At 37.7% G+C, this 16,514-nt stretch overlaps 1 protein-coding gene across 1 annotated transcript in view; it reads right to left on the reverse strand.

Moving 5' to 3' along the window:
- Positions 1 to 16,514, reverse strand: part of CACUL1 (CDK2 associated cullin domain 1) — a 63,397-nt gene that overhangs the window by 31,230 nt on the left and 15,653 nt on the right. The window contains exons 2-3 of the mRNA XM_068548634.1: positions 10,892 to 11,018; positions 9,904 to 10,006 (exon numbers count right to left, since the gene is read on the reverse strand). Of these exons, the coding sequence (XP_068404735.1) occupies positions 9,904 to 10,006; positions 10,892 to 11,018 (230 nt within the window). The remainder of the gene's footprint in view (positions 1 to 9,903; positions 10,007 to 10,891; positions 11,019 to 16,514) is intronic.

Genomic DNA, 16,514 nt, shown 5'->3' on the forward strand with positions numbered 1-16,514 from the left:
GCACAGTGGTTAAGAACCCGCCTGCCAACGCAGGGGACACGGGTTGGAGCCCTGGTCCAGGAAGATCCCACATGCCGCGGAGCGACTAAGCCCATGCACCCCAACTACTGAGCCTGCGCTCTAGAGCCCGCGAGCCACAACTACTGAGCCCGCGTGACACACAACTACTGAAGCCCGCGCACCTAGAGCCCGTGCTCCGCAACAAGAGAAGCCACCGCAGTGACAAGCCCACGCACTGCAACAAAGAGTAGCCCCTGCTCGCCGCAACTAGAGAAAGACCGCACGCAGCAACAAAGATCCAACGCAGCCAAAAATAAGTAAATAAAAAAATAAATTTATTAAAAAAAAAAAAAGAAAGACTTTCTGTGAAGAGATAGTTACCAGTTGGCAATGATATTTACCTTACTTGAAATCTATGTAAAAAGGATAACAGACAATCTTCTCACTATCTAAAAATCTTCCTCACTATAGCACGGAGTAAACAGCATTATTTTGGGAGAATGAAAGATTTTTTAAACACACTTTGTAGCTCAACAGATATAGAAATTGTAGCCTTTAAAAAATATACAAGCTTTCAAATGACTGCATACAACTAGTTGAATTATGCTGCCACCCATTGGACAAAACACAAATAGCAAAGCAATCCATGGCTCATTTTAAACACGAAGATAACCTGGTTTCATTTGTTGGCAGTTTGGCAATAAAGCTTTTACAGGTAATCTGGGGTCTACGAAGACTGAATCAAAATTAAGTCATGTTGACTGATTATGATTTAGTTTCTATTAATTTCCATTATTAATTGGTTTGAAAGTCAAATTATATTTAACTCAACCAAGATATAGTTAGCTTAAAAGACATTAAAATTACTCTAAATTCATTTAAATGAATGGTTTAAATGCAATTAGTTAACTTCCTTTAAAATAGTTGACAAATACTCATTTAAACTATTCTAAATTCTGCCTTATTTGAGAAGAAAAATCGCACCCTTTTCCTTTTCTGCTTCTGTCTTTGTGGTCTCTCCTCCTTAGGACCCTGCACTCAGGTTAGTATTATCAGTGCTGTTCCGAATAACATTTCAATGTTATTGTCCTGGCCTGGGAGCCAAAATCTCTGTTTAAACACTGTTTCTTGGTGGTAATGTACAGTGTAAGTTCCAAACCACTGACAAAGAAACTGTTGGAAGAAACACACTTGCTAGTGGGTTCCCGACTATAAAGCTACTAGATCAAAATATCAGAATATTTTTATTTGGCCAAAGTGAAAATATACTCTCAATTTAATAAAGTATATTAACATATACAATAAATGTATCAACATTACGTGGGGAGAAAATGCCTCCCAACTGCTCTAGTGGATTCCAGATTCAGATGTACACAAAAATAACCAAATTGTCTAAGTGTCATTTAAAACAGTTTTAACAGTAAAGGATGTTATATCCATGAAGTTCAATTATCCAAATGGTAGTGGGATAAAACAGAATCTTCTAAGTATTATCAATTCAAATACTGATTTTAACAGTCAACGTCCCCCCAAAATCTCAGTGACTTAACAAAACAGAGCTTAGATAAACAAAATGTGGTATAACCAAACAATGGAATGTTTTTCAGCCAAAAAGAAGAATAAAGTATCATACTATAAACATGAATGAACCTTGAAAACATGCTAATAAGTTAATTAAGCCAGATACAAAAGGTCATATATTGACTAATTCCATTTCTATGAAGTGTCCAGAATAGGCAAATCCACAAAGTAGATTCGTTACTGCCAGTGGCTGAGAGGAGGGGAGATTAGTGAGTGGCTGCTAATAAGCGCTGGCTTCTTTCTGGGGTGACTGAAATGTTCTGAAATTAGTGATGATGGCTGCACAACTTCATGACTATACTAAAAACCACTGAGTTGTACACTTTAAAAAGGTGAATGTTAGGGTATGTGAATTGTATCGCAATAAAAAAATAACAAAATTTTTTAATGTGTTTAAAAAGAAAAAAAAATATAGCAAAGTTTTCTTTCTCCCATGTTACATGCCCATCTTGAGGGTCTGCTTCATGTTATAAGCACTCAGGGACGCAGGTTAAGGGAGCCTCTACCACCTAGAACACTTGGCAGAGAAAGGGAAACATGGAAAATTGCACTGCCGATCTTAAAGGCTTCAGATCTTTGGGTATATACCTCACCAAACACACTTCACTTTCTCTTAAAATTCACAGGCCAAAGCACTTGACCAAGTCTAACTTCAATGGGATAGAGAAGTACACTCCTGACTGGAAACATTTGGTTAATAGCATTAAGACCAGCATATTTACCTAACGAGCACTTAGTTCAATACCACACAGGCCAAGAGAAACAAGTAAGTCAGGATTCATGCCCTTAAGAAGCTCCCATGGGCTTCCCTGGTGGGGCAGTGGTTAAGAATCTGCCTGCCAATGCAGGGGACACGGGTTCGAGCCCTGGTCCGGGAAGATCTCACATGCCGCAGAGCAACTAAGCCCGTGCGCCACAACTACTGAGCCTGCGCTCTAGAGCCCGTGAGCCACAACTACCGAGCCTGTGTGCTACAATTACTGAAGCCCGCGTGCCTAGAGCCCCTGCTCCGCAGCAAGAGAAGCCACTGCAGTGAGACCCGCGCACCGCAACGATGAGTAGCCCCCGCTCACCGCAACTAGAGAAAGCCCGTGCACAGCAACAAAGACCCAACGCAGCCAAAAATAAATAATGTGTTATTTGTGTCAGTTTATAATAAATAATTAGTGTCAGTTTATTATAAATAATGTGTCAGTTTATAATAAAATAATAAAATAAATAAAATAATAAAATAAAATAATAAAATAAAATAATAAAATAAAATAATGTGTTTATTATAAATCATGTGTCAGTTTATTATCTTACTATTTTTCTATTTGTCCCATCTGTTCTCTGTACCTTTCTCTATCCTTTCTTGACTCCTTTATTTTCAAATTATTCCATTTTCTCTATTATCTTGTTAATTACACATTTTACTATTTTTTTTTAGTGATTACCCTAAGGTTATAGACTGCATCCTTGTCTTACCATAGTCTGAAATAAATGAGTACTTTTACCTCTTCCTCAACAATGCAAGGGCCTTAGAACATTTTAAATCCTTTTACCTTCTTCCATCTTCCATGCAACTGTCATGTGTTTGGGTTATTTATATTATACCCTAAAAGACATTATCACTATTATTATTCTACACTTGCATATTTATCTTTGTTTTCCTTCATTCCTACTGATTCTCCAAATTTTCATCTAGGGACATATTCTTTCTATCTGAAGAACATTCCAGTATTTCTTTAAAGTTAGAGACTACTGGTGATGAATTCTCCCAATTCTTGTCTAAAAAATGTATTTCTCCATTTCTCTTGGTTTTATGATCACCTCACCTCCTAATATAACTACATATTTCTGACTGAACGTCAGACACGGTTTATGAAAAATTATGGAAACAATTTGATGTCTAGGATAATGTTCTTTCTCCAGGAAGAATTTACTTTCGCTTCTGGCAAGCAACTAGAGGAGCTAGCAAATCCAGACCATCTTAATCCAATCAGGAATCAAGTGCCAGCTACAACAAGCTAGTCTGTAACTTATTATTCTTACTACACCTGGGATGTGATCCTTTAGGTTTGGTGGGACCCGAACTCCAATTTTTATTACCCTATCCCCATAAACCCATCAAAGCTCTATTAAATTTCTCAGCCTATTAGCCTCTTCTTCCAGAATAAATAGGTGCCTCTAGTAGAGAAATGGGTCAAGTGCTAGTCTCCCGTCTCTGGATTTCCTCCTTTTCCCAGGTCTTGGTCCTACAATTCTTCATTTTTTTATTAGCTCCCTGGACCATTTAAAAAATTGTTCTCAGCAGGAGGGTTGGTCTAAAATTATCTAGCTTTATCAATCATATGTCTACGGCTGTACCTAACAGAGTACCTTGCATAGTTATATAGGAAAGAGCTAGCTATATTAGGTTCCCCCCTAGGAAGCCCTGTAAACAATCAACCAGCTCAGTTGTTTTTATACTGTCCAAGAAATCAAATGTGATTGAGAAAAGCAACAGGGAGTCTTTAAGGTTTTGGAGCAAGAAAGTATGCCCATCAAAAATTAGCATTTTTAGAGGATTAGTCAGTCAAAAGAACAGACTGCAGAAAGGCAGACCAGTAAGGAGAGTACTGCTCTAAGTAAGTGCAGGCATGAGCCAATAATAAGGAAAAAGGTGACAGCAATGGGAATGAAAGGGGACAGAAGCAAATGAAGTTACCGTATTCTATCAACCTTGACTATCACCTGGAAATAACAGGTAAGGGAGAAAAAAGGAGTCAAAGGTGAATATAAAATCTCAAGTCTGAGAGTAAAACTGATTTGAGAGAAGAGGAATTTAGATTCAGACATGAATATGAAGTATCTGTAAGAAGAAATCCAAGTTGAAATGTCCAATAGGCATTTGGAAAAGCTGGTTTGAGCCCTCACCAAAAGTATAGTGATTGCTAAAAGTTTCAACAGAATTTGCCAAAACTAACCAGCATATTGTTCACTGAACTAATAAACCAATTTTGGTATATCAAAAAATCAGAACTGGAAATTCACATTTTGAGGCTTTGGAGACATGGAAAAAGGAAAATAAAATAGAGATGTTCATTACCACATTTAAAGAACAGAGGAGTGAAGCACAAGCGGAGAGAACGGTTTAAAAAAAAAACTAAGGCAAAACATATGTCACAGTTCAAACAATCTAGTTAGTAAGTAAAAAGTATAGATATACACGTAATAAAATACAAGAGTAAGCAGAATACTAAGTAGGTTTAGCTATATAAGTAGTTTAACAAAAAAATTTTTTAAGTTACCGAAGTGGTCGAAAAGTCATTGTTTCCAAAATGAAAACAATATTTATTTTTTTTAAAACAGGAAGCAAGTTAGATTATGTTGTTATATTAAAGCATTTAGGTTCAACAAATTAAAATAATCTTTTACAATCTCTAAAAACCAGTATTCTCTAGCTTTTAAATCAATAACTGGGGAATAGGAAACATTATTTCATACACTCTTCAGTCCCTCCAACACTGATATGGCTTTTGATAGAGATAAGTAAGTCACTCTGGGCCATGTAAACTATACTATACACACAGCAGTAGCTATTTTAAGATGCCCTTGAGAGATAAGAGGCTGATGCCCTAAAGGTTCAGCTCATTGATTTTATCAACCTCAACACTAAATTTCTGATTATCTGCCAAATTCAACTCATCCCACACTCCTGTTTTAGCTCATAATAACAATATTTCATTACTAAAATCAGAGCTGCAACTGCAAACAAAACACTCCACCCAAATAAAACTTTTCTGGCTCATGGGGCCTGGCATACACTCTTGTTCTGTCCCCAGTGAAAACTGCCCTTAAGGTCTCTGTAAGGTAGAGATTACACCAAGATTATGCCACATACTTTCAACACTGAATAAATTAATGTACTGGATTAACTGAACAATGAATAAATTCATTGCCTAAGCATCTAGAGACACAAAGATTAGTGGTCATACGAGGCTAATTATGCTACTCTGCCCACTGGTCAAATTTGATGCTGAGCATTCACTCAACTTCTGCTGAGCTGTAACTGTGCCAGGCACTAAGGATAAAAACACAAACAAGCCCTCAAAGGAGGACAGGGCTGTGAGGTGGCCACACGTGGACGCAAAAACAATACAGCGTTGTTACTGCCAAGACGCTACGAACGCACACAAGAAGTTCCAATGGCCTTTTTGTTTGTTTGTTTGAGGGGAGTGCGAGGGTTCTAGGAAGATTTTACACAGGTGGACACAAATGAGTTTAAGCCTGAGAAAAGAATGAAGAAGCATTTGCCAAGCAGGAAGCAAAGAAAAAATATCTTAGAACTGAGCTTAAAGCAACCAGATGTTTCAGTAAAGCCACTTCACTTCAACGTTGAGAAAATTCACAAGATGATATTAGCATGTTTAATCAAGAGGCACACAGTTGCTGAGTGGCAGAGTTGAGACCAGAGCCCAGGTCCCCATGTTTTTATCCACTTTACCCTGCTATTTAATAATGGTTCGAGTTTACACTCTTTCACAAAAAAGATCATTTCAAAGTAAGATTTTTTTATAGTCCCATATTGCTGAACTCAAAGTAGGACATCTATTGAGTCTAAAAACAAGCTAAATTCCCTGGTTTTACATCGTATATTACCTTCACATTTATCAATATGGTTTTTTAAATACTAGCATCAAAAGAGCTATCACCCTTGTCTATGTTATTTTTATAAAAATTATTCCTTTTATTAGTATAAAGCAAAAATTCTTTGGTTACCTAATATGCTGTATTAGTAATGGTAGAGAAAACAGGCACTCTGAAACATACAGAACCAGTGGGAGCATATAACTTGGTACAACTTTTGTGAACCACAAAATATGGACATAGTAAATGACATAACAGGCAGACCTCGGAGATACTGCAGGTTCAACTGCAGACCACTGCAATAAAGCAAGTATCAATAAATCGAGTCACATGAATTTTTTGTTTCCCAGTGCATACAGACGTTATATTTACACTATACTATAGTCTATTAAGTGTGCAATAGCATTATGTCTAAAAAAAACAATGTACATACCTTAATTTTAAAATACTTTATTGCTAAAAAATGCTAACCGTCATCTGAACCTTCAGCAAGTCACAGCAGTAATATCAAAGATCACTGATCACAAATCACAATAACAAATACAGAAATAATGAAAAAATTTGAAATATTGCGAGTATTACCAAAGTGTGACACAGAGACAAGAAGCAAGCAAATGCCATTGGAAAAATGATGCCGAAAGACTTGCTCAGCACATGGTTGCCTCAAACCTTCAATTTGTAAAAAATGCAATATCTGTGAAGTACAATAAAGCGAAGCACAGTAAAAGTTACAAGATTGATTATTCACTGTAGCACTGTTAGTAACAGCAAAAGACTGGAAGCAACCTAAATATTCATTGATTAAAAAGTGGTTAGGGCTTCCCTGGTGGTGCAGTGGTTGAGAATCTGCCTGCTAATGCAGGGAACACGGGTTCGAGCCCTGGTCTGGGAAGATCCCACATGCCGCGGAGCAACTAGACCTGTGAGCCACAACTACTGAGCCTGCGCGTCTGGAGCCTGTGCTCCGCAACAAGAGAGGCCGCGATAGTGAGAGGCCCGCGCACCGCGATGAAGAGTGGCCCCCGCTTGCCGCAGTTAGAGAAAGCCCTCGCACAGAAACGAAGACCCAACACAGCCATAAATAAATAAATAAATAAATAAAAATAAATTAAAAAAAAAAAAAGTGGTTAAATAAATTGAGGTACATCAATAAAGCAAGGTACAATGAACTATTATGCATTCCTGATAAAGAATAAAGGAGCTCTGCACACGCTGACAGGGATCACTCTCCAAAACCTCAGAAACTTACTCTCTGAACCTCAGTGACTCTCAAGTATTAGTACCCTATGCAGCCCATCCTGGGCAAGTAACAGGTTACCTTTGTATTACTGACAATTGATCAAGCAAATTTATGCCAGAGAATGTAGCCAAGTGGCCTTCCAAAACTGTCAATTAGATTGAGCTTCATAACACAGTACTATAGTGCCCTCTAACTTTAAAAAATATCTTACAGTAATGTAATATTCTAATTGTAAGAATGAAATATAGTCGTATAGTGCTTACAAAATTAAGTACAAGAAAAAATTCTACTCAAGCAGAAACTGCAATATGACAAATAACTAGCAAATCACAATTCTATCAGTCAAATTAATGACTCATGTGTGATGGCAAAGCATACGTGTAAAACATATTATAAAATTTCCAATTCACATTTCATAGATAACTTTTATAAGCAGGACAGGTAATTATTTTATCCTTATAATTTGAATTGAAATAGTTCCCTTTCTGTTTTAGAATATTTAATATTATTTCAATAATAGCAAAACAGTATTCATAAAACAATCCTTTTTGAGATGAGTTCTTTGTTGATCTAATGAAATCTCTGGTACACTCTGCACCCCAAAGACCACCTAGACTTCAGGTTAAAAAACGAGATCAAGCTCGGATTTCTACTAGAAAAGCTTTCACTATCCAACAGAGAGTAAATATTTATAAACATTCATTTGCTATACATTTCATTCAGCAAGTGATGCTTAGTATGTATGAGATACTGGGCAAGGTACTAACAGCACAATAATGAAAACAGACATGCTCCTCTGCCCTCTCAGGACACAATACTGGGGTGGGGAATGTGGGGAAGGGGAACAGCTAAACCAGAAATTACACAATGAACTACCATGATGTACTGGGGGTTACAGAAGCACAGATGAGGGGCTCCCAAACCTGACTTGGGGAACAAGGTATCAGAGAATGTTTCCCAAAACAAATGATGTCTAAGCGGCAGCCTAAATGGTAAGTTCACACTGACTGAAAAAATAAGAGGGCAGAGGAAAAGGAAGAATGTTTCAGGCAGTAAAGTTAACATGGCAAAAGCCAAGATGTGAGATAGTACCTAAAATGTTCAAGGAACTGAGATAAGTTCAGTATGCAGGAGCAGAAAGGTAAGACATCAGGCGCAGAAATAAGCAGGAGTCAGAAAGTGAAAGGCTTCCTAAATCATATTAAGAAATTTAGACTTTATTCTAATAGGAATATGATAATCAGAGCTGTACTTTAGAAACAGTCACCCTGACTGAAACGCAAGATTCTAGTTAGACGTGTTAAGACTAGAGGCAGAGCACCAACTAAGATGAGCATTTTAGTAAAACACTTGAGATGATGTGGCCTGGGCTGGGTGGTGGCCAAGTGGACAGGAGCCAAGAGAGAAACAGAACATAAATAGGATTCAGCAGTAAATCAAACGTGGGGATTCAGAGAGAGGGCAGAGTCAAGAATTAGTAAGCAAATCATTCAAAGCTACAATGCACAGATCTTAGGTTTCATCTATGGTTTACATACAATGCCTAGCACTAAATATATTTGTTAAATGAATAAAGATTTTGTATTTAATGGCAAAAAGATGAAGAAAACAATTTACACTAACAACAGGAAAAAGATATATTTGGCTATGATAAACACAGCTCTGGCTATACTTAAAAAAAAAAAAAAAAACAACACAAGGTAAGTGAGGAGAATATCCAAATATTCTCCAAAATAGCAACCCAACACTTGCTAGAAACTGGATATTTTAGAATTGCTGGAGCACTTCCTAACTGTGGTGTGGACCCTGGTGATCTACTGCTGAGTGACTTTTCTGCACATCTTGTAACTTCTACACCACAACTAAAATGTGATCTGGTCCTGGAATAAAGATAGTACCTGACCTTCAAGCACTGGAAACTTTACTGAGGCAGGGAGGGGCAGAGTAGGATCAAGAAGCCAAGTGCTTCCTTAAATAAAATATTTCCTGCAACTTGCCCCAGATTTTACAGCTGGGATGATGTTCATCTGTAGAGGGTTTATCAACAAAATGCTGACTTCAGTTGTTTATATTAGCAAATATTAGAAACTGGTAGGCAAATAACACTTTAAAGATAATAATTTTTTAAAAAGTTCCAGAAAAAAATTAAAATATACATGTTTATAATATAAAAGTCACCAAATACTGAAGTTAACAGAACAAATAAGGTTTTACATAAAAGAAATATTGCATGGTAATAAACAGAATTAAAATCGGAAATACATTTAATCCAAAAATGTCCACAGTTTATGTCAAATTTTCAAATTAATCTATTCCAAAGATAAGACAATTTGATCAACATTTATCTATAAAATATTTATAAATTTATATCATAATCAAATGAACAAGCCTCCAAAGGTATACTATACAAGCTAATTCTAACCAGTCAGAAAATCCCAAAGAAGCTAAAATCAATACCATAAGTTCTTTACCTGCAGCTCCTTTGAGACTCTTTCTAAGTGATTAGTTATCTTTTTAATCAGATCACTATACATCTGTTCCGAGTGCTGCTGGCATACACATTTATACACACAACTGTGGGGAGGAGGGGAGACAGAAAAACCAAGTTAATGATTTTAAGGTTGAAGCACTTAATTCAACCTAAGGTTAAGGCATACCCTCAAAATGTAACCACTGGTCAAACAATTAATTCAGGCCTCAAAAAGTGACCAACTGCAACTCTTAAAACAAAAATTTATCCTGCCCCAATCAGTGTTCATATGGCAGAGACATTATCACCAGCTACAAATAATCTTTTTGAGTATTCTATTAAATTTTTTATCAGTATTAGATAATCTAATATTGGGTGATAATCTGAGAGTCTGACTATGATAACTACTTATAAGCCAGTTTCTCTCTCGTTTTAATGAATGTCAAAATAAGGAAGAGAGAGTGACAATCAGCAGAAGGTTTCTAACAAAAACGTTTGCCGTGTAACCTCTTTGTGCATCACTTGTGTAGAACAGCACAGTTGTCACTTCCTCCTCGTGTGACTGGGCTGATCTCACAACCCACCCCAGTCCTCACTAATTTGCTACTTCCATTTACCAGGAGCTGGGAAACAAAATAACCAAAGATAGTTAAACTTGTGTGCCACAAACATCAGCAGATTAAGCTAACATCTCCCTGTGATACTAAAACTACATATTTTTTGCCTTTTTCACTGACCTCTATAATTTCTGCATTAGGTATGGCAGGTGTGGCAGGCTGAGGTAGGATTAACACTATCTTCATTTGAAAACCAATTCTGAAGCAAAAAGTATAAATCAAACCCCCAATCCACAAGTATGGAACATATAAATAATTTACAGAGCCTTAATGTAGGTATCATATATTATATGCATACATACTGTCATAATTCAAGTTGCCGTGAACTTCAATATACCCTCTAAAACCCAAGCAAATTAAATCTTGACTTACCTGTATATCTGTTCATAGGATATGGGGATATAGTCACCAGGACTCTGAGTTAAAAGCTGATCTATGGCACCATCCAATTTTGGCCAGTATGTGCTCTTATAATCTTCAATAGTTATAACATTCATTACTAAAAGTAAAAAGTAAAATTAATATTACTATGTGCCACATGTAAAATAAACACAAATCAATTTTGCATTCTCAAATTCCTCTCACTTACTCTCTGATTTTACATTGACACTCTGTCACCTAAATACAACTCAATTATTATCCCATTTCCAATTTCAAAAAACCCAACCTGGCAAGGGATTTTAAGCAGCCATTAATTATGATTTAAAAAAGAATTATTATGAATCTGTTCATCTTTAAAAATAAAAACAAAACAAGCAATTATCTCTGGTTCCCTTTCCCGGTTTCCATTATCAGTGGAGAGTTCTTAACACACACTGACCCTCAAATACACATTGCCAATGATGTGACAAGACGGCCTACTCATGAACCACGATAAAGTGCTGGGAAACTATGACCTCCAATCAATCTTTACAGACAGCTCTGGGGAATCAACCTAGGGAAAGGACTATGGAAATTAAATTCCAAATGCTACGGTGCTAAAAACTCACAGAGATTTTATGGCACCACCAGTACCTCCTGGACATGACTACAGCTCTTGACTCAGGCTCTCCCTAGCCTACCCTTTAGATAAGCCCAACAGAAAAAAAACGTGGATGAACTGGAGCCTTACATTGAAAAGCGTACCTCATTCCTAATGGCTGGCTCTTATTCCTCCATGATAGGTTTAATAAAGCATTTGTAACAGGTTGTCCTAACAACTGTGAAATCCAGGGGTGATGGGTGCTTCACAACAATGAAATGCTAATGTTAAGAAGAGCTACCCAAAGCACCTAAGATACCCTGTGTCTTATGAACCATGGTAGGAGCTAACAACTACTAGATCAGCCATTTTACTGTTTATTTTTATCAGAAACTCAAGAGCAGAAGGTTGGCTTCCCCGAGAGCACACAGCTAATCACTGGCAGAGGCACCAGGCAAAGCAGAGCCTTGACCTCACATCTTTCTATCACATTACTCATTTCCAAATTTTAGTCATTCAGGTTCAAGACGTTTCTCATATCTATGTGCCACCTATATCATGTTTGTTCAATATTTTCTTTAAATCAGTTCACTTGTTTTTTTTTTTTTTTGCTTAAATATACTTAAAGGACACTTGAGGAGTGAACTATTGATTTACACAACACAGAATAATCTTAAATGTATTCTGCTAAATCAAAGAATCAGACCAAAAAAGGCTACATATGGTAAGACTCTCACTTATTTATAAAGGCATAACTATAGGGAGGAAAACACATCAGTGGTTGCCAGGGACTGGAAGGTGGAAAGAAGGACTGTCTGCAAAGGCGAAGCAGGAAGGAATTTTTAAGACAATGGACTCTTTTGTATGGAACCGCGGTAGCGGATACACCACTCCATGCATTTGTCAAAACCAACAGAACTATACACTATAAAAAGTACATTCACTGTATGAAAAAAAAAATTTTTTTTCACCCAGGATGTAGTGGTAAAGATGGAATGGCAAACTGTGGCAAATGAATCTAATTTACAAATGAATCACATAACCCACACTAAAAAAAAAAAAAAAAAAAAGTAGGGAAGAAAATGGAGAAGAAAGGAATGTTCTGACTACATATAAGGCTAAAAACAAAAAGAACTGTACATGCATGTGCACACACAGGCACATACACAAAAGGTAGAAGGAGGCCAGATGCTGGAGGGCCTTATGGGCAATGCAAAGACTTCGCCTTTCACTCTAAGATGAGGACATGTGGAAGGTTTTGAGCAGACAGTGATGTAATCTGACTTTGATTTTCTATGGATCATTCCAGCTTCTGTACTAGCAATAAACTAAGTTAGAAGGCTGTGAGATGATGGGGGATTGGAGCAGGTGGTAGCAGTGAGGGCAAGAGGAGAGGTCAGATTTTGAATATATTTTAAGGTAGAGCCAACAAGATTTGCTGATGGTTTGGATGTGAGATGTGAGAGAAGGGTCAAGGATGACTCTGAAGTTTTTAGCCTTCAGCACCGAAGGATGGGGTTGCCGTTGACTAAGATGAGGAGGATGTAGGAGAAGCTTAGCACGTCTGGGAGTGAAGCTGAAACTGTTGGTACCCCACCCATTTACAGTGATCCACAAAGGCCACTGTCAACACCTACCATTATTTGCCAGTGTTCTCTCTGGCTGCTGGGGTTGCTCTGCCTGAAGGAGAGGTAGGTTGGAAGTTCTAGAGAATTAACACCCCCAGGAGCCACCATCAAGTAATGACTAATGAGAACTCAGTGTAAATACCCAGCATCTCCCTTTACTCTGGGTGAGTATGCACTGACTCCCAAGTCCCCACTGGGATTCCACTCCAGTCGCCGCAGTGCTACCTTCTTTACGGCGTCCTTACCATCCCTGTCTCTGTCTCCACACTCCTGCAGGTGCTTCCTAGAATCACCCCCTTGTGCATAAAAACTACTCGCACTTAAAATAAGAATTGATCAAAAACAGAAAAGTAGTGTCATTTGCAATACAGAAATAAACACAGTGTTATTAAATTCTAGCTAGGTCCTACTGCCTTTAAAGGTTCTGAGTGAAGCTTGCTTTCCCTGTGAATAAAGGAGATCGGCAGATGCTGAGAAGTGTTACACACTAGCTCCAAAATACCACCTTTCTGCTTTCAGAAGGATTTAAAAAAAAAATAAAATTTTTTTTAAAATAACTGAAAAACAAAGAACTTTCTCACTATGTGATTCTAGGTTATTGAACCTCCTATCAAGTGTTTATCACCTAAACCACATCATACACCTGCTCTACACCAAACGCTGGGAATTAAGGAATGTAAGTGACAAGCTCAGAAAGAAAACTTCAAGTACTGAAAGCCAAGAATGAACACACCAACCCCATGGGTTCCTGGACCGTTCGGTTCAATTAACTCCACCCTGCGCTGAAGGTGGGGAGACACCTTTCCAAGCACACGTTTCACACTTCGGCAAATCTCCAAGTCAAAGATATGACAGAGGAAAAAGAACCTAAGGTGTGAAGTCCCGCAGTTGTAAGGACAGAATGAAGTTCCACAGAAGCAATGATTTCTGATGCCTCTCAGGTGTCTTTCATGTGGCATTAAAAAAAACAAAAAAAACCCAAAAACTACTCTGGTTTTAAATATCTTTGAAAACAGACTTTCAAACCAAAACGAAAAAGGCACAAGTCACAGTAGAAAATCTTAAATCCTATTTCCACATCTAAAAAGAAGCTATATCTATTTCCACATATATTTTGCTTGAAAAACAACAGAAAACCAATTTGCTTACATGCTATTACGGAGTGAATGTTTGTGTCCCCCCAAGACTCCTGTGTTGAAATCCTAACCCCCAATGTGATGGCATTAGGAGGTGGAGCCTTTGGGAGGTGTTTAGGTCATGGGGGTGGAGCCCTCACATAAATGGATTTAGAGTCTCTAGAGAACTCCCTCACCCTTCTGCCATGTGAGGACCCAGTGAGAAGATGGCCTTCTATGAACCAGGAAGCAGGCTCTCTCACCAGACTCTGAATCTGCCAGCGTCTTGATCTTAGACTTCTCATCCTCCAAAAGTGTGAGAGATAAATAAGCCACCCAGTCTATGACAGTCTGGTACAGCAGCATGAACAGACTAAGACACTGGCTAACATGACTTTCTTCTCAGGAGCCACCCAATCTTCACCATAGTAGCAAAGGAAAGCAGAATACAGAGAAGCATCTGCAGAGCTACAGGGAGTTTGAAGAATGAGCACTAGTTGGTATTCATACACTTAGCCAAAGATTAGGAAGGTTTTTCATACCAATCTGTGGTCAACACTTAAAATGACAATCCAGAAAATTTTAAGATATTGAATTCCTTGCTAATCTCAACCCAATCTCTGACTTAAAACAAACAAAATATATTAGCTGTTTGGTTTATCTAACATTTGACACGCACAGCCTCAAAGTGTGTGTGTATGTGTGTGTGCGTGCGTGCGTGCAGTCCTGAATTCTAAAACTAGATCCTCTAGCTAGAGAAATGTAATCAAGCGCTTTCAACTTTGCCCACAAAAACGTTCAGACTAACCAAAAAAAATATGAAACATGGAACCTAAACAAAAATGAAATTACCATTAAATAACTAAATTTTATCTAGGTTAGATTTTCCAGCTTGAAAAAAATGCACTATTTTTTAAACTGTTTAAAGAAGGTATTCTAAACTCAAATGCCTACAAGGCCCAGGCCATTAACATAAATGAGTAAAACAGGCCTGGTATAAGAATAAAAAAGAGCAGTGAACATTTCAATGAGCTGGAGAATGCATATGCCCTCTAGAGACATTCAAGTTCACAAAATGTAAAAACCCTCAGGTTGCCCTCAAAACATCACGCCACAAGGCTTAAACCTTGAAACTCATAAAATAACAAGCTCACATAGCCTCAGCTCTATTGAGAAAGTACTACAACTGACCTTTACTAAAATAAAGTGAAATAAAATCTAAAACACAAGGAATAGCTGGAATCTAAGGTTCAGGAAATACTATCAGGTTGCTAATAAATGAGAAACTATTAGGGATATGTAATTCATACCAGGCAGGAATAAATATGTTCAACTCTCATACTTTGTTATCCAAGTAACTTATCAACACTTGACATATTATGTGTTTATTATCAATCCTCCTCAAACTAGACATAAGCCCCTTGGAGAAGGAATTCAGTGCTAGAGCCCCAACTCCAAACTATCATATGATTAGGTATTCAATAATGTATGTGAAGTAAATTAATTTAATGGAAGTCAAAATAAATGTTTAATATAAGAACAGTCCAAGGCATACTACTTATTAGTAGCTCTGGAATTAAAAATTGAAGTGCATTTGGTTTCACACGGGCTAAAGCAAACCAGGTAAGCCCTACCAGATATTCCTTTTGAGTTTCTTTCTTGTTACTTGTTTGTAAGGGGAGGATATACTCAGCAACTACAGCAGGTATTGTTAATTCATCCTTGGTCTACTGCGAAGACTGGCCACTACCTTCTATCGGTGGCTCTCAAAATCTGATCCCAGAGCAGCAACAGCGTCACCTGGAAACTTGTTAACAATGTAAATGCAACCTGCCAGGCCCCAACCCAGACTCACGGAGTCAGAAAAGTGGGGAGCGTGTAACACATGATACAGAAATCCATTTGAGCCCTCCAGGTGACTCTTATGCCTGCTACTTTGAGAACCACTGCTTAATGCTCCTATTCAAGCTCAGGACAGCCAAGGGTCACAGTGCTCCTCTGTTCTCAACTGCTAGCACGTGGTTGTTGGTTCCGAACAACTCGAACTGGAGAGTCAAATAAAGGTGTAAATGTAGCACAGAAAAAAATTTAAAGGGCAGCTAGGAACTGTTTTATGTCAAAAAAGCATTAAAGTTCTACTCTTCCATGTCCCTTCTCCCCACCAAAAAGGCCACTTTCATTAAGAATTGGCTCCTTAAGAAGAATACAGTGTTGGCAATTATGAATAAATGATTAAGCCAAATTAAACAGGCTAAATTGTGTCTCAAACATAGTGACCTCTTAGATTAATT

Source organism: Eschrichtius robustus, chromosome 7 (assembly GCF_028021215.1).
Source record: "Eschrichtius robustus isolate mEscRob2 chromosome 7, mEscRob2.pri, whole genome shotgun sequence".
NCBI lineage: Eukaryota > Metazoa > Chordata > Mammalia > Artiodactyla > Eschrichtiidae > Eschrichtius > Eschrichtius robustus.